This window comes from Psammomys obesus, unplaced genomic scaffold, assembly GCF_907164565.1.
Source record: "Psammomys obesus unplaced genomic scaffold, mPsaObe1.curated_primary_1811, whole genome shotgun sequence".
Classification (NCBI taxonomy): Eukaryota; Metazoa; Chordata; class Mammalia; order Rodentia; family Muridae; genus Psammomys; species Psammomys obesus.
Window position 1 is genome coordinate 25,300,201 of NW_026596134.1, and position 24,391 is coordinate 25,324,591.

The 24,391-nt window shown below is 51.2% G+C and overlaps 1 protein-coding gene across 5 annotated transcripts; it reads left to right on the forward strand.

Moving 5' to 3' along the window:
* The first annotated feature begins 778 nt into the window (after positions 1-778).
* Syndig1l (synapse differentiation inducing 1 like) lies at positions 779-21,377 on the forward strand. Of its 5 annotated transcripts, XR_008718492.1 has the most exons (5): positions 779-847; positions 18,024-18,497; positions 19,525-19,665; positions 19,790-19,998; positions 20,270-21,377. XR_008718492.1 is itself a non-coding variant. In XM_055593203.1 (4 exons), the coding sequence occupies exons 2-4, from the start codon at positions 18,084-18,086 to the stop codon at positions 19,946-19,948; spliced, it is 714 nt and encodes a 237-aa protein (XP_055449178.1). In that variant the 5' UTR covers positions 779-847; positions 18,024-18,083; the 3' UTR covers positions 19,949-21,377. The 5 variants fall into 5 exon arrangements, 4 of the variants coding, with proteins under 4 accessions (XP_055449178.1, XP_055449179.1, XP_055449181.1 ...); XM_055593203.1 differs by having other exon boundaries at positions 19,790-21,377; XM_055593204.1 differs by having other exon boundaries at positions 785-847; positions 18,021-18,497; positions 19,790-21,377.
* Positions 21,378-24,391: the final 3,014 nt, after the last annotated feature.

The window sequence follows — 24,391 nt, forward strand, 5'->3', positions numbered from 1 at the left end:
TGTGCTTCCCAACACAGAACTGGTATCCCCAAATCCCGAGATTTTTAGCTGTGTTCAGCTCAGCATCCTCATCCATATTTGGGAGAGGGTGCCTAGTAAGTTATTAAGACAATTAAATGAGATCACTTTGGCTAAATAAATAACAAATAGCCCGCTTGATGTCTGGCATTTAGGAGGCATTCAATAAATGCTTTTTGTTTGTTTTTCCTTTTAGGGCTGATCGATAATTAGAACTCAGAGCTTGGGAGCCTCGGAGCTCCAAAACGCCCTAAGAAGCCCAAGAGCTGTAGGCAACGCTTCTGGGGTGTGCGGGAGGAGGCAGGGGAGAGGGGCTGGAGAAGAGGGGTTGGCTCCAGGAAGCAGAAGAGCCGGTTCCAGCTGCGCGCCCCTCGCGCCGCCGTCGCCTCCTCCGGGCTCCCCGACTTCCCGCCCCGCCCCGCCCCGCCCCTCCCGGGAGCTGGGTCCGGAGTGCCTGGTGGGCTGATTCTGGAGCGTGGAAGGGAGCACGGAGGCGAGAGGCAGGCGGTGGCGGCGGGAGGCGGGGACCCTCCTCGCCGCTCCCCCAAGTCTGGCGGAGCCGCCTCGAGCCAGGCTGAGCGCTGAGCAGCGGCGGGGCCGGGATGCGGGGCTCCCGGGACCGTGCTCGGCGCGCGGGGCGGTGGCGGGCGCGCGGGAGCTGTCCGCGGTGCTGAAGCGGCGGCGGGCGACAGCGACTGGGACTCGGGCCGGGAGCAGGGAGCTCTCCCGGAAGCTCCACCGCGGCCGCGAGGCGGAGACACCGTCGCTCGCCGGCCCATGCCCGGTCCCCGAGCCCCGCGAGGAGGCGGGACGGTCCGCAGCGGGACAGGTAAGATGCCCTCCTGGGGCGCAGCGGGAGCGCGGAGCTAGGCACCGAAGGAGCTGGGGAGAGCTGGGGGACCCTCCCAGCAATGAAGCCCCTACAGGTCCTTGCGCTCCTTCAGAGCTGTGGCCAGGTCCAACCCCACTCCTCACCTCCTTGTTGGGTGACATTAGGAGGAACCCAGACTATGATAGTCACCCGAGCAGCTTGACCCTTATGCACTCCAGGCCTTGACCCTGACCCGAAACAGCTCTGAGACGCCTTGCTTACTGGTTGCAGGAACAGAGTCAAGTCTCCCAGACTCCCTGGCACACGAGCCTCCACCAAAATTCCGTGACATTGGTAAAAACCCGAGTGGGTTTCACTCAGCATCTCTCTCCTATCCAAACCTGGTCACCAGGGTGACTGGAGAGGCCGTGATCTTTTTGCTCTTAGAATTCTGTGACCTGGAATAGCCCTTGGGACAAAGAAAGTGGGGGGTGTCTATCTCCTCAATAGTGATTAACACATTTCTCTGAGGAAAAGGAAAAAAAAAAATGCCAGGAGGTAACTCAGCTTTATCCTGTGCCGCTCTTTCTCCGTAAAAAGGGGCCGGTTTTGCATCACACTGCTTGGCTTGAGAGAACAGAGTAAGGGACCTGGGTCTGGTTTTCTGTTATATGCCTGAATGCTGATGACCCTGGACAGAGCCTCCATTTGGAGTTTTCTCTCTCTCTCTCTCTCTCTCTCTCTCTCTCTCTCTGGCAAGAGTGTGTTGAATGAGCTCATTTGGGCCTGCAAACTGCTTCCAGTTCTTCAGTGCAGAGTTCTGTGAGTGGCAGAATGGACCAGTGAAAATAAAACTGCACAAAAGGAATTCTAGCTCACTGCTGTGGCTGACCACTGGTTTTGTACTGGTTCATTTACCCCCCTCCCACCTAGCTTAATTTTCTCCCCTCGGAAGATAGGAAGCCTGGTTGGCAGGCAGCTTCCAATTACTGGCATCAAGTTGCCCAAGCTTCTAAACCTCAGTTTCCTCATTCCTAAGGCGATGCTAAGAACTCTGGGTATCTGCCCACCTCGGGAAACTGTCTTGAGATTCCATGAAGCAACATAATTAATTGGAGGCGCATCCCCCACAGTGACTCTCACTGTTCGCACCCCCTAGACAGGCCTGCTAACCGTGATGTGTTCATTGTCATCTTCACCCTCTCTTCTGCAGGCCAGCCATGGCTCCTTCTGCCTGCATTCTCTAAGGAGTCCCAGAAACAATGGAGTCCAACTCATAAATCTTCAGGAAATAAAAGGATTTCCTGCACCCTTTCTCCATCAACACCTATGGAAGATAATATAGGGCGAGAGCCTGACTCATAGTTTTTGTTTTTATATTTCCCCAAGAGTCGCAGATCCAGGGAAAATAGCTCCTTGAAGGCGAGGATTGTGTTGTTTTCATCTCTTTGCTTCCCTCCACGCCCCTCCCCCCACAGCACCTGGAAGATAGTAAGGACTCAGTAATTGGGTGCAAAACACAGGGATGAACTGTGAAAATGTATCAGAGTCAGTTTGACTGGAAATCAGCCCCCCACCCCACCCCCGAGTTTGGTTCCAGATCTGCCTCTGACTGTCTCAGGCAGGTGTCTTCCCTTCAGTTTTCTCCTCCATAGCAGGAGAGACTGGAATCCGATGAGATTTGAGATTCCCAGGGCCTGCTGTTCTATGGAGCTCTCTGAGGCTGTCCCAAACAGCAAACCTCTCAGTTCTTCTTGGATACAGGGTACCACTTTCATTAACCCGGTGTGGCGGGTATGTTAATGGCCTTTCCGTGATGAAGTGGGTTTTCCGAATGGAGTGGAAGGAAGCTAGAAGAAGCAGAAGAGGCCACTTGTACATTTAGTATCTCTGTTTTCCTTATTTCTCAAGGGAAGCTACAGTGTATACAGAGGACCTTAGCCTCCAAGCCAAGAGACCAGAAACTACCCACCAAGGAGGACTTGGAGGAGAAGCCAGGGACTTGAGCCGCTCTTCCCAGAGACCCTGGTTGGCTAGGATCTCCTTCCTAGAAAGACTAGAAGAAGAGACAGTAGGGAAAGACCCATCCATGTGGACAGGATTCTGTTTTATTTTTAATAAATAAATAAATAAGCTCCTCTTACAATCATTTTCCCTCAACTGTGGCAGGCACAGCCAATGCTTGGGTAAAAAAAAAACAAAAAAAAAAAAAAAAACAAACAAAAAAACAAACCTTCACTAATTGGCACTCTGGTAGAGCTGAGTAAGCCATGCCACTGACCCCTCTGACATCCCCTGAGTGCTCAGCAAGGGTGGGGGACCAGCCCCCCCTTCCCCACGTCAGCGCTTTCTGGCTCCCAGCTGTTGGTGCGGCACTGGCAAGAGTCAGCTCTCTGGAGTTAATGGACAGTCACTAACCCCCATAACCAAAGTGACAGTGGCAGAAACAACAGCGAGCTAGGAAAGAGCTTTTATTTTCTCCAGGTTTGTCCTGGGCGGGGGGGGGGGAACACCAGACTGCTACTAGGCAAAGGAATATACAGTTTCCCTCCACCTGCAGGCCTGTGGGTATCCATGCACACCCCAGAGCCCTCAGTTCAGGGTTCCTCTGGTCACCAGGCAGATAACATCTTGTTCCTTTTCCAGCTATCCATCAGCTAATTCCTGCGCTCCCCTTCTGCCCCCTCCCTGCCACTTCCCTTCTCCCTCAGAGGGAAGACAAGAGTCAGCAAGGCTACTTTTTCTGTGTGTGTGGCCTTAGTTATGTAGGGTAGGGGTGAGGAGAGCGGAGGAGGAGGAAGAATAAATTAAAAGTGGTTGTTAATAGGGTATACAAGGCTGGAGAGATGGTTCAGTGGTGAAAGCACTTCCTGAGGACCTGGGCTCAATTCCCAAAATCCACATGACAAATCACAACCATCTCTAATTCCAGTTCCAGGAGGCCCGAGGCACACACATTCATGTAGGCAAAACACACACACACACACACACACACACACACACACACACACACACATACACACATAAAGTTAAAAAACAAACAAACAAACATTAAATTCTAAATAAAAGAAATAGGGTATACAGACTCAAGCAAGGTGGCACACACCTATAATCCTAGCACTTTGAAGACTAAGGCAGAAGGATCAGAAATTTGAGGCCAAGCTGGGTCACACAATGAATTCCAGGCCAGTCTGGGCTACATAACAAGGGGGGAAGGAGGAAAAGAAAGTGTGTGTGCGCGCATGTCTGCATGTATGTGTGTGTGTAAAGAGAGAAACTGAGACAGTGACCTACATCTAAGTCTCTTATGACATTCAGAAAATGGCCCAGTCAAAGAATGTCTGCAGACATGCGCACACTCTATGGGTCCTAGAGAGGTAAGAGAGATACAGAAGGAGCAGGCTTCGATCAGGGAAGCAGTAACATCTTAATTCATAAAGCTTGCATTTTCCTCGTCTTTGTCCTCCCTCAAATGTTCAGTTGGCACCCTACATGGGGGTCCCCATGGCAAGCTCGCATTTGCCTGAGGATATGAATTTTTTTAAGGACCCTTTCTGTATGTAATTCGAATGATTCTGGAATCTTCTTTGATCATTCTCTGCTCACGGTATCATCCTGTTTCAGTTTGCCGTAATTGATTTTCTCTACTCTTTTTTTTTTTTTGTCCATTTTTATTTATGAATGTAGGGAGGCGTTGACCGGAAGGGGCACTGACTTGGAGTCCCCCTGCAGCACAGTTTGTTTTCTCCGCAGGCAGCTGTGGTGAGTGGGAGCTGCCCTAACCTCTCGTGTCGGGGCTAGAGGTTCCCAGGGTTTCTTCACCAAGGATAATCTGCTCTTTATCTCTTGGGAACGAGCGAGCGTTTTGGCCCAGAGATGTCAGTCTGCTTTGGTTTTTAGTTTTGTTATTACTTTATTCTTTGTTTTTGAGATAGAGTGTCACTTTGTGGCCCTGACTGGTCTTGAGACCATGTGATCCATTTCATTCTGCTTCCTGATTATTGGGATTAGAGGTATGTCTCACTGCACCTGGTTATTTTATTATTTTAAAATCACATCTTTTTTTTTTTTAGGATTTATTTATTTTATGTATGAGTGCTCTATCTGCATGTACACCTGCACACCAGCAGAGGGCATCAGATCTCATTATGGATGGTTGTGAGCCACCATGTGGTTGCTGGGGATTGAACTCAGACCTCTGGAAGAACAGAGAGCATTCTTAACTGCTGACCCATCTCTCCAGCCCCAAAATTACACCGCTTGCTATTCAAATAAGCCTGTGTGTGTGTGTGTGTGTGTGTGTGTGTGTGTGTGTGTGTGTGTTTGTGCATGCAAGTGTGTTAGGGCATGCACAGAAGCCTGTGGAGGCCAGAGGGTCAGAAGTTGACAAGTTGACCTCGAGCACCTTCCTCAGCCTGTCTGTCTACCCCTTAGCACTAAGGCTACAGACACACCACTAGGCCCTGTTCTTAATGTAAGTACTAAGGATGTGAACTCAGGCCCTTATAAAAGTACAGCAAGTACTTTACTGAGCCATCTCTCCAGGCCCTAAAGCTGAAGAAGAAATAGAAGTGGTTTGGTTTTAGTGTTGTTGTTGGTTGGTTGGTTTTTGGAGTTTTTTATCTGTTTGTTTTGTTTTGAAACAGGGTTTCTCTATAGCGCCCTGGCTGTCTTAGACTCACTTTGTAGACCAGGCTGGCCTCGAACTCACAGAGAGCCACCTGCCTCTGTCTCCCAGGATGCCACCACACCCAGCTTCAGAAGTAGTCTTTATGCCCCGGCTGCCCTTTTGAACCAGGAGGGTTCCTATTGCTTTTCTGCCTCAGTTGCTCACATCACTCTTCGCCTGACCAGCAACCTGAAGTTATTCTGGACTCCTTCCTCTCTCTCTCTCTAGTTAACCACAAACTCCTGCCTAGGTAGCCTCCCGACTATTCCCTCTTCAGACAGGACTTCCTCTCCATCCGTTCTGCCATATCACATCCTCACCTTGCCCTCTCCCTCTCTTCTCATTAACATGTTGTGGGGTCCATGACATATATTTCCTTATCATTTCATGTCTGGAGCTTTGGAGACACCCTCTTCTAGGTCTTTATAAAATAATGCATGATGCGTTATTATGACCTAGTCACCTCACTCTGTTGTGGGGCATGGGAAATTATTCCCTCTTACTTGGTTATGTTTGGTACGTATGCAACTCACCCCTCTCCAACCTTCCCAGCTTCTAATAACCAAACTATTCTACTTACAGATCAACCACGTTAAAGCTTCCATATATGAGGTAGAACACTCGGTGTTTGGTTTTCCATTCTTTCTGGTTTGGCTTTTTTTATTTAACCCAATTACAGGTGTGAGCCACCATACCCAGATATATACCATATTCTCTTTATGCATTCATTGCTGGTCGATTCCGTATCTTATTTACTTTTGACTAAAACCAAAGCTACAACAATCAGACCCTCCGCGCTCTCTAGACAAGGTCCCACTATGTAGCTCTGGGTGGCCTGGAACTTGCTATGTAGATGGGGCTGTCCTTGAACTCACAGGGAGCCTCCTGCCTCCACCTCTCCACTGCTGGACTTAAAGGTATGCATTACAACTAGCCCCATAGCTTCAGTCTCGTCCCCTCTAGGACATAGTTTTATGTGTCTGTATGTGCAGATGCCTGTTGTAGCCTGAAGAGGGGGTCAGTTCCCCCGAGGCTGGAGTCATAGTGAGCTGTGTGGCTGTTGCAAGCTGTCAGTTGTAGATACTAGAAACCAAACTTCAGCCCTCTGGAAGAGCATCCAGTGCTCTTGGCCACTGAGCCTTCACTCCGGCCCTCAGCAATGGCCTCTCAACAAGGCCTCTAGCCTCCCCTCTGACTCAGCTCTCACCCCCATCCCTTCTACTCACTGTTGCCGTTCAGAGAGCAGAGAGCGCTAAAACACAGGCAAGGCCACGCTAAACCTTGTGGTACCCGTTTTTTTTTTCTCACTACTGCCCCCTATAGGTGTAGGATGCCTTCTCACCTCACCTGCCTCCTTCCATCAACCCTGCCTACCACCATCCATGTCTTCCTCTGTCTCCTCTGTGAGAAATATCCTGCTCTTACTCTCTCACCTAAGTGATTCCCATTTAACCTTCAAGACCCATTGCCCACGTTGCCTGCTATGAGAGCCTCTCCTAATTCCCACCATCTCAGGATGGAGGCCCCTTGCCTTCAGTGCACAGCTGCACAGCTTCCTCCATTCTACATAAGCCTTGTATTTACTAGTCCGGACTGTATACCCCTCCTCATAGCAGGCGCCACTTCCTGTCTATTTTTGGATCCCGAGAAACGTCCTGAAGTAACTGCCCACGACATGTTTACTGTGCAGAGATGAGTACGTCTCCAGACGGTGATGCCCTTCATCCCGAGTCCTAGAAAATGTTTTCTTTTAAGTTTAAGTTTTGCCTGAGTGTGTGTCTGTGCACCACGTTTGTGTACCTGGTGCCCATGGAGGACAGAAGAGGACACCAGATCTCCTGAACCTGCAATTACAGGCTGTTGTGTGCCGCCGTGTGGGTGTTAGGAACTGAACCTGGGCCTTCCAGAAGAGCCTCCTCTTCCTCTGTCTCTCTGTCTCTCTGTTTGTTTGTTTTTCCCCAGACAGGGTTTCTCTGTGTAGCCCTGGGAGTTCTGGAACTAGCTTTGTAGAGCAGGCTGGCCTCAGAGACCTGCCTGTCTCTGCCTCCCAAGTCTGGGATTAAAGGCATGGGCTATGGTGCCTAGCTGCACCTGGTTCTTTTAATCACTGAGCCCTTTCTACATCCCTAGAAAGTCTTTTCCTTCCAAGGAGCCTCAGTCTAGTACAGCACATCTAGCTCCCTTGCTCTTGAATTCTGTCTTTCATTCATGAGGTTATCTATACACTAAGCAAGGGGATATACTACTATACACCAAGCAAGGGGATATACGGATGAGCAAGACACTCACATCCCACCCCTCTGGAGCTCACAATCTGGTGAGGGAGAAAGACACTAATCAAGGAATCACACATATATAAATAGAGACTGTGATAAGCATTTTGAGAGGAAGAACGCAGAACACTGGAGCGCAGATAACCAGGGAACCAAAATCTAAACTGAGGATGCGGGAGAGCCTTCCCGAGGAAGTGGCCTTTAAGCTGTGAGCCAGTGCATGTGAGGGGAGCTTCCCAGAAACACGGCTGTGAAGCGGAGGAAGAGAAGCTGACAGTCCTAAGGGCACCAAGGACGATGTCCTTCGTGTCTGTTGCTGCCTCAACCACCCCCAAAACACAGTGGCTCAAACAACAGATGCTTCATCATGCTCTTGACTTTGTTGGGTCAGACACTCAGGCAGAAGTAGCTGTGTGCTCATCAACTCCATGTGGTGCCAACAGAGCTCACCTGGTGACAGAGGGGCACACTCAAGAGGGCCCAAGATGGCTTAGCGCACATGTCTGGCGTCTTGCTGATGACCGAAGGGATGGCCGTGGGGTCTACCTACCAGAACCCCTGCTCACACCACACGGTGGCCACAAACAGTCCAACCACTAGAGGACAGCTCGAGGTTCCAAGAGGGCACACACGTTAGCGAAGTGAAGATGAAAGACGCACAGCCTTCTGTAGCCTAGCCTTGAAAGGCACCCTCCACGGTTGCTGTGTTCTACGCTCGTCTCAGAGCAGAGAGGAGGGGCAGGGATGGAAACTCCTGTGGCAGGATGCCTGAGGACTCGCTGCTAAGTTTGGCAACGAGTTTCTCCTGCTGTTCCCTTCTCTTTTCATGATACTGGGGTCTGAACACGGGTCCTTGTGCCCCCTAGACGAGCACCCTGTCACCGAGCTCCCGAGTCTCTTGTAGTGTATCCAAGACTGGAGCTTCTGATCCTCTGGGTCTCCACCTGGTTCATGCAGTTCTGAAGTCAAGCCCAGAGCTTCGTGCATACTAGGTAAACACTCTATGAACTAAAGCACATCCCCGGCCCCTTGATATGATTGATCCTTAAATTTTTATGATATCAATTTTATCTGGGGTGGGAGACAGGGAGGCCCATGTCTTCGCTTGTGTGTCAGAGGACAACTTTCTGGAGTTGTTTTCCTCCTTCTGCCATGTGGATGCCAGGGATTGAAGTGACTTTATCAGATGTGGCCTTTTACCCACTGAGCCGTCTTGCCATCCCACAATTTTCATTTTCAAGTGAAGGAGACTACGGTATGGTTAAGAACTGTTAGAAGCAGGCATGATGGTACATCCTTAGTACTTAGGAGGTAGAGGCCCAGGGCTAGGAGTTCAAGGCCAGCTTCAGCTACATGGTGAGTTTAAGGTCTGTGTGAGAGACCCTTGAGAGAGAGAGAGAGAGAGAGAGAGAGAGAGAGAGAGACGTAAGAAACAAACAACTGACAAAAAGCAGTTAGGAAGCATGAGGAGCTATGAAGACAATTGTGATGGAGGTGATCAATTGTGTTAAGTTTGCTGAGCTGAAACAAACAGAAAACCATGTTCTCCACTTTGTTTGGCTCAAACCACCTTGCCTGTTACGCCCACGCCTGGCGTTCTCTCTTTTCTGGCTGATTTAGTGAGCTGCAGCTAAGGACGCCAAACTCACTTCGTGGCTTTCTTGCTTATGGGCCGAAGGTCATCAATCCAGCATAAACCTCTACCAACAGCTACCATAGTCACAGCACTTTACAGCCGGCCAAACAGTTTATGTGTTATTGACTAGAAGGTGGTGCAGCTGGTGCCTGTCCTTAAAGACTGTACCGTTTCCCAGGATTGTAATCACTTCTGTTTAATCTTCTGCCTCGTGGAAAGTCCTAGCTTTTCCATCCTGGTTTAAAAGTGCCTTTCCTATTGCCCTGAGAGACGGTGGCTGATAGTTCAGGACCCTCACAGTAACTCTGTATTTATTGAAATCCAGGCCTCCAAAGATTTCCCATCCTGAGCACCTGGCGTTCTGGAACTCACTGTGTAGATCAGGCTGGCCTTGAACTCAGAGATCTGACGTGGCTCACGCCTGTAATCCCAGCACTCAGGGAGGCAGAGGCAGGTGGATCACTGTGAGTTTGAGGCCAGTCTGGTCTACAAAGGAGTCCAGGACACCCAGAGCTACACAGAGAAACCCTGTCTCGAAAAACAAACAAACAAATAATAGGAAGCAATAATAATCAGCTTTGTTTTTGTTTTATTAGTTTGTAGGGTCTTTCAGCGTAGCCCAGGTTGGTCTTGAACTCAAGAATCTCCTGCCACCACATCTGGCTCTGATGTAAGGTTTTAAGATAATGTTCACAGAGCTGGCCCTGGTGGAGCTTGGGAGGTAAAGGCAGGAGGACCAAAAAGTTCCATATCAGCCTTGGCACCATACCCAGACCTACCTGTCTCAAGAACAGACAGGGGGCTAGAAGGTGGGCCAGTGGGTAGACCTCCTGCTACACAAGAGAGGACCTGAGCTCAAATCCCCTGAACTGTTCTGTGCAGCTGGATGTTATGGTGCACATCTGTAACCCCAGTATTCCTACAGGGACACAGAGGCAGACACAGAACAGTCCCAGTAAGCTCCAGGATCAGCTGGGGGGGGGGGGGGACACGTACAAAAAGGCACAGAGGCAAACAACAAGGTGACTCCGTTGCACACAGGGCGGAAATCTTGGACTGGTACCCAGGCTCACCAAGTCCTCACATACATGTACACACACAGAGAGAGACCAACACATGTATGGACGCTTTTATGAATGAAGGAACGCACGCACGCACGCACGCACGCACGCACGCCTCCTGGTTGAAGAGGTTATCTCTGCTTAGCGATTAAGTGCATGTACTCTGGCCAGACTGACTTAGCAGGCTCTGCCACTCACCAGATGTGGGATCTTAGAAACGCTATCAGCCCCTCTGGGCCCCAGCTCTGCCAGGCGTGAAGATAGTTAAATGAGTTACCACATCTGAAGCATTTGGTGGGGGCTTAGCACTCAGGCTGACACCAAGCATGTACCACCTTTCTAACCTGAAAATGTATTATATTTGATATAAATTTTATGTACTTACCTTCATTTCTATAACCACTCCAAAGTCCAGGATAGGAAACAGTCCTGTCACTCCAGAGTCCCTGGGCCCCTTCTGGGTGTCTCCCCCATATCACCCTGCCCTTAGCAACCATTGGTCTGCTTTCTACAGGATTAGCCTTTCCTAATTTTGTGTATTTTTCAGGAGGGAGGAGAGAGGGGCAAGGTCTCATGTAGCCCAGGCTGGCCTTGAGCTCAATTTGTAGCTGAGGGTGCCCTTGAACTCCTGATCCTCCCACTTCCATCTCCCAGTTGCTGGGAATCATAGGCATCTCCCAACGCATCCAGCTAGACCTTCATCTACGTGGACTAAAACATGCGACTGCCTTAGTTTGAGTGCAATCAACGTACTCAGTGATCTAGAACATAGTTGGGTAGATGTCTAGGTTTTTTTTTTTTTTTTTTTTTTTTTTTTTTTGTTTTTTAAGACAAGGTCTCTAACCCAGGCTGCTTCAGACTCTATATAGCCAAGGATGACCTTGAACTTCTGATTTTCCGGTCTCCAGCTCCCAATTGCTAGTACTACAGGTGCGTGCCATCACGCCCAGATGACTAAGTTCAGAAGGATTGAAAGTTGTTCAAGAGTAGCCTGGACAACCCACTTTCAAAACAAACAAACAAACAAACAAACAAACAAAAATAAAAAGCAGAGCTGGGAATGTAGCTCAGTGGTAGAGCACTTGCCTAATATGGTTAAGGTTCAAGCCCCAGATACATAAAAGAGAGAGAGAAAGTTAAGGCAGAGTATTTGCCTAGCATGCACGACCTCCTAAGTTTGATTCTCAGCACCACGTGCACTGACCATGCCCTCTCCTAGACTCATAAGTTACGGGGGTGGAACCCCTGCCCAGGGACCACTGTCGCTCAGGTGGACAGCAACACCTCGTGCGGGTTGCCAACGTCTACTTTGTGGTGGCTAATTTCAAGCTTGGCCTCAGTTCTCGTGAGGGCTGATCCACTTCTGGTCTGCTCCTACTTCTGGAGGTGTCAACTTCTGGTCCTATCGAGGTGTCAACCGATGCCCCCTCCCTTGTCATTCCCTGAGGCTGCCGTAAGCAGCCGGTAAGCAGCCGGCAATGAACCGGCCCCTCAGGAGACACCGGCCCCACAGAGAAGCTCAGGCTCACCTCCCTGGATCTCCCTTTCCTCTGGGACCTTGCTTGGTATTGCAATCCCTTGAATTCTGTGATTCTTCGGGGCCCTCTTGTCATCCCCACCCACCCCCCATCCCAGCTCTCCCAGCTTCTGTTGGCAGTTTAATGTGACACTCACAGTCTGTCACAGCTGGAAGAGAAAGCCGCCGCTGCTGCTGCCACCCCCTATTGTTATGCTCTGTCAGAATTATAGAGTCAAATGAGCACTCAGAACAGTTTGGTTCCTGGCACGTGGTGAAAAGCCCCAATAAGTGTGAGTTATTGTTCTTCTCCCAATAGAATTCCAGGGAGCGACTGAGCCGAGTTTTCACAGTCAGCTCCTCCTAACTCTCCCATACATTCTCCGGGTAAGGAGGTCTCTACTCTTGCTCTGTACCATCACAGGAGGCTGTAATTGGACCCTGGGGGATCCCGGGGATGGTTTCCTGTCTTTGGTCTGTGCGTGCAAAGCCTCAACCTCAGGGCTCAGCTGGCTCTAGGTTCAGGAGACAACCCAGGGGCTTGGCCTTCTCAGAGGCACCTTCCCCCCAACTCTCCTCTTGCAGGACCCAGACCCACAAGTCCACCTGTGTAAGTTACAGGAACTTCAGAATCCAGATGTTCTCATGCCTGTCCTCTGGAGCACAGTACACGTGTACACACACACACACACACACACACACACTTGCAGGTGTACCAGCAAGCACACCAGCATCTGGAAAGCACGCACAGCCCGTGGAAGACCAGGTAGCTGAGACAGCTGTGAGAACTGCCCTGCCTTGGTCTCCTACCCTGGGGAACAAGAGCACGGGGAGGCAGAGCAAAGGATCAGACCCAAAGGTCCAGCCAGGCCACCGGCACTGAAGACTTGGTGACCCACTATCTTTTCTGCCACTGAGGACTCAGGGTTGAGTCCCTGAGACGAGGCCATGAACTCTGTTGGGCTGGGGTGAGGTGGGGGACAGACGTGAGGTGTACAGAGATTCATGACTCTTGGCTGCCACCACCCACCAGTGACTTTTCGAAAGTAGAAGCATCGGTAGGAGTGTGGGCAGGGAAAGGCTTTAAAATTGCGCTCAGCCACCAAACCCAGAAGGGGCTCTTAGCCTTCATCGGATTTTAGATAAGCTGGCTTGGAAGAAATCTAATCCCTTAATTTTTTTTTTTTTTCTGATTTAAAAGTAGTACATGCTCATTGTAAAGAATAGATAGATAGATAGATAGATAGATAGATAGATAGATAGATAGATAGATAAGCATGGGAAACAGGAGAAAAAAGGGAATGAAGAGGAAAATGAAAAGCACCTGTGCTACCACCTCAGGAGCTAATCACTGTTGACATTTTGGCGGAGTACAGACGCTGCACGCGCCGATTGCTTTTCTTCCTTCTCATTGGAATGGCAATGAGCATTTTCTCAAGTCATTATTCTTTGTGAACCTGTTCAAAGGCCTTTTCCACTGGATTGCACACCCAGCATTTACTGAACTTGTTTCCAGTTCTTGGACACTCAAGTGACTTCTTGTTTTTTCCACTGTGGAAAAAAAAAAAAAAAAAAAAAAAAAAAAAAAACAAACACAGCTTTGTGCACGAAGGGTTGCTAGCCTTACTTGGAGGGCTGGGGGAAACCCTCAGAGCACAAGGAGGAAGGGGATCCAGAAAAGGCTGAATACCCTGGACTGTGAGGGGGAGCTGGGGTGGGTAGGAACTCAGTTGGGTCCCGACATGACAGGAAGCGGGAGTGAGCTGGGATCACTTGCCTCTGCCTGCTTTAGGCTTGAGAATCCCCCTCTGGTTTCCAGGCATCTCTCTATCCTTTTGGGGGTGGGGAGGAGAGGGCATGAAAGGAAAGGACAGAGACTTGCCAAGGCCTCTAGAGGTTAGGGCAGGAGTGAGTTTGATGTGTGTAGCTGCTCTAAATGCCCCGGGGCTGCCCACTCCTCCTCAAGGCTCCTGCACACCTCAGCCACTAAGAGAGTGACAGAGCGCTGCTGCAGCTGTGAGGCCCTGGTCCCAAGAGCTAGACATTGAGACCGTCTAGAGGAGAGACTGGGGGTCCTCTGGGAGCTATGGCCCAGGTTCCCAGAGAAATAGGTAGGGATGAGGCAGGGACTGATGTGACATGGTGGAACTGGGAAGCAGGGCTAAAGTCACTCAGGGACACTGAAAGGCCAGAAAAGGCTGACGGGCCAGGAACGGGCACCCAATGTACCTGACACCCAACCCATGAGCCCTGGGCTCATGTGGTCTTCAACTCCACACTGGTGGATCATATCTGCTTGGAGACAGGAGGATACCATGGGGTTCAGAGGCTTTTCTTGGGGGGTCAGAGAGAGTGGGCCTGCTAGGAATCTGCCCAGAGCTGCCCAAGTGTAATTTAGGCACTCCAGCCAGGAAGGAGCACCACTCCCATCATAGCAGTCCCACGGGCTTTTTAGACTCTCGGGGACGAAAGGTGAGAGGCTGCAGTGGCAACCTGACCTGTATCTCAGCCCACGCCGTAGGCCCCATCACTGCACTGGGAAGCTTCGGTGACAGCCACATGGAACCCACAGCAGGGTGATGACTAAGCAGGGCCCCCAGACACACGGCAGCCGTGCACCCCAGCACCACCTGTGCCCTCTCCGCCTTGGGAGTCGGACTGTTGGGCCACAGTTGCTCTTTATGATTCTCTACTAGACGTTTCTCTAGCTCCAGGTCCAGCGCAGAACCCTCAGGGACTCAGCACCACGGCAGCCTCTCCTCATTCCTCTGCCCTCATGTGGGTATCAACCCATGCCCTCCCCAATGGTGAGTCATCTAGGGGAGCCCAACACCTTTTGGACATGCCCACGTGTGCCTTGCTCCCATCTTGATGCCCCCATCCTCTATCCACCACCCAGGTATTCTCCCTGGGGCCATTCTGTCTTCATTTTACTCCAGAACCGTCTTTCTAGAAATCCATCTGTGTCCTTCGGGGGCAGGAGCAGAAATGACTCCTTCCCAGGCGTTGACTGTGAAGACTTGCTAGGGGCTGGAAACAGGGATAAGGATCAGATAAACTCAGCCCTGGGAACAGAAATCTCTCCCTACGCTTTCCCTTCTGTCATTAGGGGGATGGCAGCTGGGAGGTCAGAAATGGCCCCAGTGGGCAAAGAGGAGTTCTGAAGCCCAGAAATAAGGATTGCGGCCTCTTGGGCTGAAGAGATGGCGCAGTGGTTAAGAGCATTCGTTGCTCTTCCAGAGGACCCGAGTTAGTTCCCAGCATCCACATGGTGGCATACAGTTATCCATAACTCCGGTTCCAGGGGTTCTGACATGCTCTTTTGATCTCTGTGGGCAGCAAGCATGTGTGTTGGACTTTACATGCATATATGTATCATACATACCTCAGCCATTTCTTCGGATCCTCAAGGTAGCCTCATGGGACAGGCAAGGATTATCATCTATCTGCTCTGTTTGTTTGTTTGTTTGTTTGTCAAGACAGGGTTTCCCTGTGTAGCCTTGGCTGTCCTAGAACTCACTCTGTAGACCAGGCTGGCCTCATGCTCAAGAGATCCACCTGCCTCTGCCTCCCGAGTGTTGGGATTAAAGGTGTGCGCCCGCCGCCGCCGCCGCCGCCGCCGCCGCCGCCGCCGCCGCCGCCGCCGCCGCCGCCGCCACCACCACCCAGTATCATCTAGGTGATGAAACTCGGGCACTTCAAAGCCAAGGAAGAATCCAAATCTGCAGACCAAAATCCACGGCAAGTTACTCCTGAACCATCCCGAAACTATGGAAGTCCCTACAGCTGCTTGAACACCCTCTTCATATCTATTCCTCCCTGCTGGAGTGTGTGGATGTGTTGGAGACAACAGATCCATGGCTTTTCTCCTCCCTTCAGCCAACCTTCCAGATAGACAGACAGTTGGAGGGAAGCAGCCCTCCAGTTCATCCGGGAAGGTGTGTGTACTTCCAGGAATGGCTCCCAGTGTCCCTGACTCCCAACCCGTGAACCCTGTGCTCATGTCCACTGATGCAGGCCTCAGCACCCAGGAAGACTTAGGTCCTGCAGGAACGTCCCAAGCTCAGTTTACCTCAGAGGACAGATTAGCCTAAAGTACACTTCTTAAAACTTCATTTTGGTGGAGGGTAGGTAGGGAAAGCAAAAACTTTCCTCCCCTGGCAAAAGCTGTAGCCATAAAAGTAGCCCTTGTGCCAAGCTAAGCACATTCCTGCCTGGCTTGAGAATAAACCCTCCTTCACCCTCCAGACCCATCCACCACCAAGACCTGTAACATCACCTGTTCTCTTTTCTCCAGCACCACCATTAGGTTCCCAGTATCTCTGTAGTCCAGGCCAACCTTGAACCCTGTGGGCCTTTTGCCTCAACCTCCAGTCTCAAAATAAATAAATGGAGCCGGGTGGAGGTGGATGACACACTTTTAATCTCAGCACTCAGGGAGGCAGAGGCAGGGTGATTTCTGTGAGTGTGAGGCCAGCCTGGTCTACAGAGCAAGTTCTAGGATAACCAGGGCTACACAGAGAAACACTCTCTAAATAAATAAATGGACGGGGGCTGAATAGATGGCTTGCTACTCTTACAGAGGACCAGGGTTCAGTTTCCAGATGTTCATGGCCATCCGTAACTACAGCCTCCTAAAGGGCTTACATGTTTGAGCACACCTATACATACACATAAATAAAAAAACAATAAATAATAATCTTAAAAAATAAGTATTTATAGCTGGGTGTCGTGACTCACGCCTTGAGTCCCAGTGCTTGGGAAGCAGAGACAGGTGGATATCTGAGTTCGAGGCCAGCCTGTTCTACCAAGCCAATTCCAGGACAGCCAGGGCTACCCAGAGAAACCTTGTCTCGAAAAAAAACAAATAAATAAATAAATCTTTAATTTTTAATATGAAAAAAGCACCTTAATGCTTTCACAGTTGGACTAGACTCTCGCCCAGTGCGCTCAGCATAGAGAACACTTCAGGAGCCAAATCCCGCCCTTCGTTTCTGCTGTGTCTGCAGCCCCGTGGACCTCAGCAGGGCCACATTTGGCCCTCCATCCTCCTCCTGCACCTTGAGCGACATCAGCCCTCTCCCAGACTCTCCTCCCTGCCACCCTTCGTCCAGCCACAGGACCTTCGCAGGCGCTCCTCTCTCTGCGTGAAATAAGCTTTCTGGGGCTGGGACAGAAATGCTTAATCGATTTAAGAAGAATAAAGGCTTGTTTTGACTGTTTCAGAGGTTTCCGCCTAAGATCTATAGGCCCTGTCGCTTTGTGCCTTTGGTGAGGCAGCCAGGATTGCACGGAGATTATAGTGGAGGGAGCTGTTGTGTGTGTCTCCCCCACCTCCTTTTTGTTTGTTTGTTTGTTTTTCAAAAACAGGGTTTCTCTGTGTAGCCTTTGCTGCTCTGGAACTCATTCTGTAGGCCAGACTAGCCTCGAACTCACAGCTTTCCGAGTTCTGAGTGCCGCCACCACCCGGTTTATAATTGAGCATAATAAACAGAAGTTTACCCATTACCCCTTACTGGAGTCAGAAAGTTAAAAAAACAAACAAAACCCCAGAGTGGGCAGGAAAGACAGCCTCCCAGCAAATCCCCTTCAGGGCCACACCCCATGACCTAACACCTCTGCTAGGCTCCACCTCCCAAAGGTTTCCACAATCTTTCCACACACCATGGACTAAGCCTTCAACACACAGGCCTTTGGGTGGCTTGTCCTGAAGACAAGCAGGCACACCTCTCTTCCCCCTGAATGCTGCCTCTTCCACTGCTGTATTTTCAGCACCGGGTACTGTGCCTGGCAGATAGCTAGATAACATGGGCCAAGTCAAGTAATGATGGAACCAGCCTTCTGAAGGGAGTACCGCTACCTTCCCCACTTCACAAAGAAGCTGAGGCTCTGAGAAATAGCTTGCTCACGGTCCCACAGGTGACAAACAGCAAATCAGGGCTTAGGGCCATGTTGGAGTACGGAATTCACATGCTCAAACATTCCAGGTCACGTCCAGTGGCCCGGCCTCTGTGACTACCTGTCTTGCTCTCCCAGCAGGCTCCGTGAGGACTGCGTGGCGGGCCAAGACTCCTCTCCCTTGCAACTGCTGGCAGAACCATGGAGAGCCTCAGTGAACTACAGAACCCGTTGCTGCCAAGGAGCCCCGCCCACCTCCACAGTCCCTATGCCTACTCGGAGGCCCCGTCCAGCTGGTCCTGCCAGGAGAAGCTTTATTCCTACCTCCTTGGAGGTGCCGCTCCTGCCCAGGCTCACCAGCTCCTAGACCCGGGGTCCCTGCAGCTGGCCGTAGAGGCTTGGTATCGGCCCAGCTGTCTCCTGGGGAGGGACAAGGTGAAGGAACCCAAAGCAGGCAGCTGCGAGACCAGCTTCACAGAAGCCAGGGAACCCTCAGCCGGGCCCTCGGAGCAGGGCTCAGAGCCTGGTCAAGCTGAGGAGGATGTCACCATCCACACTGTGTCCTATGGGGTTCAAGAAGAGCTGCAGGGCCAGGAGGACAGCCAGGAGGAGGAGGTAAGTAGCTTTTTTTAAAAAAAAATGTAGGTTCTAAGCTGGGCTTGATGGAGCATGCCTATAATCCCAGCACTCAGGAGGCAGAAGCAGGAAGATGGAAGATTTGATGTCAGCTTGGTCTATAGCCTGCACTGCATAGTAAGACTTCTCAAAAAAGAAAGCACACTTGTATTCACAGCACTTGGGAGCTGGATACAGATCAGGAGCTCAAGGTCAGCCTTGGCTATCTGGTAAGTTAAAGGCTAGCATGATATCCTATTGAAGGAGGAGGAGAGGAAGAGGGGGAAGAGAGGAGGAAAAGCACTAGCTTGGGTTAACTATTTATCAACTCAAGTGATAAACCATTGTAAGTAGCAACTATTAATCACTTGAAAATAATGTGATTGTGTTGGTAGCTGATCATGCTTCTTCTCTGCCTCTCTCCCACAAAGTACGGGGCTTTCTAACCTGATTTTCCAGGATATTGCTCTGTGTAATTTAATATCTTCTATAAGGTGATTTGTAAAGTGACAGGGTCTTTCATTGTGAGCCCTTCCATCATTTGTTAACTTGATCTCCCGGTCTTCGGGCACTGAGGAAGCCTCTCATCTTCCAGTCTGTCTGCTGTGATAAACATCTCTGCACTCAGAGACTTGTCTTCTTCCATGGTGAGAGGTTCCTAAAAGTAGCACTAAAAGGTCACTGAAAAGGCTTTTTGGTAGAGTGGCATAGAGTGACAAAGCCAGCCTCCCCTGTCAACAGCAGGGAAGGTTTGCTCTGTACCTTCCCGTAGGGTGTTACCTGTTTTCTTAAGTTTGGTTTTTGTTTTGTCAAGTTTGTTTATGTCTCTGTTTGTTTACTGTATGTACAGTCACAGCACCTGTGAGGGAGTCAGATGACAGCTTGCAGGAGTCAGTTATCTCCTTCCACCGTGCAGGGACTGGTGGCCGGCTCCTTTACTTACCCACCTGTGTGTTTTTAACTCTTGTCAGGCTAGCAGGGTTTATAAGACCCTAGGTTTTTGCCACCAAACTCCACTCTCTTGCAGAGCGATACAGCCTCGACAGAGAGTGAGAGTGAAGACACCTTCCTCACCCTGCCTCCCAGGGACCACTTGGGGCTCACGCTCTTCTCCATGCTCTGCTGCTTCTGGCCTCTGGGCATTGCTGCCTTCTACTTCTCCCAGGGGGTAAGTGTCCTGAGGGCCCAGAGATGCCTCTCTCTACCGGAGGACTTTACACTCACCTGCAGGATGGGGTCAAGGGCCTGGTGGACTGGAGCTGTTGCCTTATATCAGCCTTTTGTCTCCCTAGACCAGCAAGGCCATCTCCAAAGGGGACTTCCGCCTGGCCGGCACCACCTCCCGCCGGGCGCTCTTCCTAGCCACACTCTCCATCGCTGTGGGGGCCGGTCTCTATGTGGCTGTGGTGGTGGCTCTGGCTGCTTACATGTCCCAGAATGGCCATGGCTAGTGGTCAGTAGGAGGACCTTCATCCTGCCTCTCCTGGCTTACCAGAGAAAGGTGTAAGGCTTGGAACTGTGTGCTCTATGGAGAGCCTTGTCCCTGAAGAGAATCTGTCACATAGCTTGTTGGAGAGGGGGGGTTCCATTCTGCAGCTCACACAGTGCAATCCTGTCCTCTTGTCCACTGTTCCCAGTCTCAGAGCGGGCCAGGCGTGGATGGGAAGCAGGAGCAGGGTTGACTAATAGGCCAAGCCCAACCCCTCTGCCCATTCCCTACAGGGCCTCTGCCCCACAGGCAGCTCAACCTCCATTTGCCATCTTCCCCACAGAGAAAGAGCAGGAGGTTCCAGGAAGGAAAAGGAATGCCCAAGGGACAAAGGACCCAGCCAATCCTTCCACTCCGAGGGGGTTCTCACCTGCGTACAACTTGAGCACCTGCCCCCCACATGATGCTCAAGACCCTCCAATCAGGAGAGAAATACATGGACCCCAGCCATCCCTTGTTCTTCCTGACTCTGGGTACTACATATCTCCCAGGTGGAGATGGGGCTGGTGAGCTCTGTGCTGAGGGCAGGTTGCTGGGGCTTTTCTGTACCAGACAAAAGGCAGATGCAGAAGCAGATGGGGTGGGGGCCTGGAATGCTGCAGGACCACATGACCTGCCAACTCGGACCCTGTTCTTCATCCCACCATCCTCTCTGGGCTCCACTAGAAGGACCCTGAGATGGCACCCCTACCAGAGGAGCTTGAGAATGGGTACTGTTACTCCCCAGCTAGTGAGTGCGGGGTCCTAGATCCAGGCTTATGGGAAAAGGGTGAGAAGGGACGCTGGGGACTGGGAAGTGTAGGCCGAGGATGGACATGGACACATGTCTAAGGGATTTGCTTCTCTGTAACTCTCCGTGCTGGTGGACAGGGTTTGCAGGAGCCTCCCATGGAGGTGCCCGGGCTGCTGAGATTTCACCTGGAATATCCAGTTGGGAGTAATTTTGCAGCCATTTCTAAACCCTCCCGCAGGAAGGCCAAGCCTTCCCACATGTCACAATACATTCCCATCTCTGAATGATGGGGTAGTGTTGGCAATGGCTTCAAGCACCTTCACTGATAACCATCACTCAGGACTGCTTTCAAACCCCTCCATCCCCATGCACTATGGAATGTCAGGGTCTCACAGACATGAAGGACAAAGGACACAGGACAGTGGGAAGGTAGGCCCACCGGGACTCAAGCTACGGTACTATTGTGCACGATTTGGGGAACCTGTCCGTTCCCGCACCCCATCAAGTTCCAAATGGGGTTATGGTTCCACCACTATCCGCCTCTCACACCTCCTCATCTGCCTCACTTCAGGGGTTACCCGCCCTCCACTCCCTGCACTGGCAGTTTTAATGCCCTCTTACTGTCTTTATTTACCCTGGTAATAAACTTTTCTGTAACACCTGGTGCCCCCTGGGGCCTCGTGCGGTCCTGTGCCTGTCTCCCACGTGTCTCCAGCGCTGACCTCCGTTATCCCATGTCTGTTGTTCTGGATCTCCACATGGCCTTCGAGAAAAAGAGGCTAGAGGCCAGTGCTGCTCCTGGATGCTCGGCCTGGGGTGGCTGGGATGGAGGTTGATGGATTGCGTTTGACTTAAGCAAGGCAAGGTAAGATAAGGCGCAAGCCTGCAGAAAAAGCTCTTCTAAGCCTTGGAGGTTAAGAAGGGAGCAATAGATGAAAACCAGTGTGACTGCCTTCTACACAACTGCCCAGACACAGGGCTCGGCACGCCCATGGTCCCGATCCCCTGCTGTCCATTTTTGGCTCCCCTACATCTTCTGTTCGCAGAGCTGCTCCTGGGAAGTGCGGAGAGGAAGTGCTCGGGTTCCTGCCTCAGCACTAAATCCCCAATATCCTCTCTATCCTGGACCCCTAGCAGAAGAGCTGGCCTGGCCTCAGACTCACTCACTGTCTCTAGAAGGCTCTGGGGAGGTGTGTTATACATAACCCACGCCCCATGGACATCCATATATAAGACACAGCTCTGTATACAGCCACTTGTACTGCATGAGCCAGAGATCTGAGAAGAGAAATTAGCATACGGGATGTGTTTTCGGAAGGGAGGTGGCAGGTCTTGGAATAAGGAAAGGCCAGACTTCGATGTAGTCCAGAATGACAGCCTGACCCACCCAGGGTAGAACCAGGATGCTCTTCAGGGTTGACACAAGACAGGGCAACAAGCCAGGCCTTGCTATGATCTCATCTATCAGTCACTGGTTGTGGGCCCCCCAGAAAGGAGTGTGACCTTGAATAAGCCAGCTTTCTTCAGCTGAGGCCAGCCATAGGGAACTGTCTAAAGGTCCCTGGGGTCCACATCACCATATCCACCACCCTAAGCAGATGTGCTAGCATCTGCCCAGACCCCTCTCCCCGCTCGGCATACTGGGATTTGATGACACATGGCCAGAGGCAGGTCAAACTGAAAGTACTGGAGAGGTCATTCAGCCTTCTCTCAGTGCCTGGTGGGCATGAGTGGGTAAGAAGCTTTGATGTCGTGCCCCCTGGCTGGGAGACCAGGCATACTGTCCCTAGTTCCCACGGGTCCGCAGTAGGACCTTATCCATTTTTCACTGTAGCAGTTCATGGCCCTCACTGGCTGCCTTTCCTCATCTCCTTCCCATCGCTCTACTGCACTGCCTGAAATGGCTCCCCACTGGATGTTTCTCAGGGTTAGCTTCAAGGGAACACAACAGGCACATTCATATACATATGCAGGTATATGCATCCCATGTTGACACATTTGCATATACACAAACCTGCACCCAGGCCCAGCCATGCCTCAAGCAGAGGGTTTGCAGCGCAGGAATGCTCAGCAGACAAGGAGGAGGTGTGAAGACTCTCACCCAGCTCTGCCCACCCTGAGGCATCATTCCTTCTCTAGGCTGGTGGCTCCAGGGCCCGCTCCTACCTAACTGGGCAGGCTACCTCACAGCCCAGACAACACCCACTTCCTTCCGTCTTCCAGTATGCTGCTCCAGGCCTTGAGAAGAAGGAAAAGGAGACAAGCGGCTTCCTGTGTCCTCGGCTCTCTTCCTTCCGTTTTTCCTTTCATTCATTCATTCTTTCTTTCTCTCTTTCTTTCTGAGACAGGGTTGCTCTGTGTAGTCTTGGCTGTCCTGGACTCACTTTGTAGACCAGACTGTCCTCAAACTCTCAGAGATCCTCCTGCCTCTGCCTCCCCCAGTGCTGAGATTACAGGCGTGTGCTACCGCCTGTAATCTCCATGTGTCTCTCAGGCGGTCTCATATGGGCAAATAGCATCTTACCTAGTTTGGTTTACTATTTTCAAACCTAGTCTGTGGGTTGTCCCTCCAACCTCCCCCTCCCCATCCTCCTCACATCCTTTTCACTTCCATTCCTAACCTCAGATACAAATTCAGGCTCTACCAAAGATAAGGATTCTGGGGGGTTTCTGCTCCCCCTGCTAGGAAGTGCCTGCTCCGTGGAGCCTGGGCTTGTCCTAGAGTCCTTGGAACACAGGCAACCACGCTCCCCCATTCTGGCTGAGGCCTGCCTCTGGCATGCCTGGGGCACTTTAGCCCTCCCGCTTCCCACCTCTGCTTGTGCCTCCTGCCCAAGGCCCAGGGCTGTCGGTTCCTCCCCTTCAGGCTGGTTCCTCTGGCTGGCAGAGAGACTGGGGGCTGGGGCTGGGGTTGTCCCCTGAGTAAAGGTGCCTGTGATGAGCTGCGGTGCCAGCACATCTGTGCAAATATTACCAATTATTTTCCTCACTATAAACACCCAGCAGGAAGGCAGGGAAGCAACCAACCCAAACTGTTTAAAATAGAAACTGAAATTGCTGCACAGGGAAGACTGGGCAGGCAGAGCAGTGCCTCATCCACTCCACCCCGCCCCACCCCACCCCCGAACCAAGAATTCAGGGTCCTCCTCACTTACTTTGCACCCACCCCACCCTTCTTCAACCTTCTGCTTCCGTCTCAAGGTTTGTTTTCTGAGGGCTACCAAGGATGATGAGAAGTCTTTGCTTAATGGGGAGGGGGAAAGCCTGCACAAAGATGCCGTGAGGGCGCCCTCTCCCCACCCCCAACACCCCCCAGGCAGTGACTAAGGCCGCCTGGCCTGTGATTGGCAGCTGCTAAGCAAGCTCCTGCCTTAAATTAAGCCATAGAGCCAAGGGTGCCATGAGGAAATGGGGGGGGGGGAGTGCACTTTCATTACTCTCTTGCCCTGGCAAGACATTCAAGACATTCCCTCATGGCCCCAGGAAGGACAGGAGGATGAGGGACTGACCAAGTAAGGACAACAGACCTCCTCTTACCCTAGAACACAAGAGTCAGCAAATAGCACACTAGCTTCCTTACCCAAATGTATATATAGGCTCATGCCTGAGCTGCCCTGATGGTTAAATAGTTGCCTGTCCCTGGCCATGAAGGCATCCATCTGTCTGTGTGCT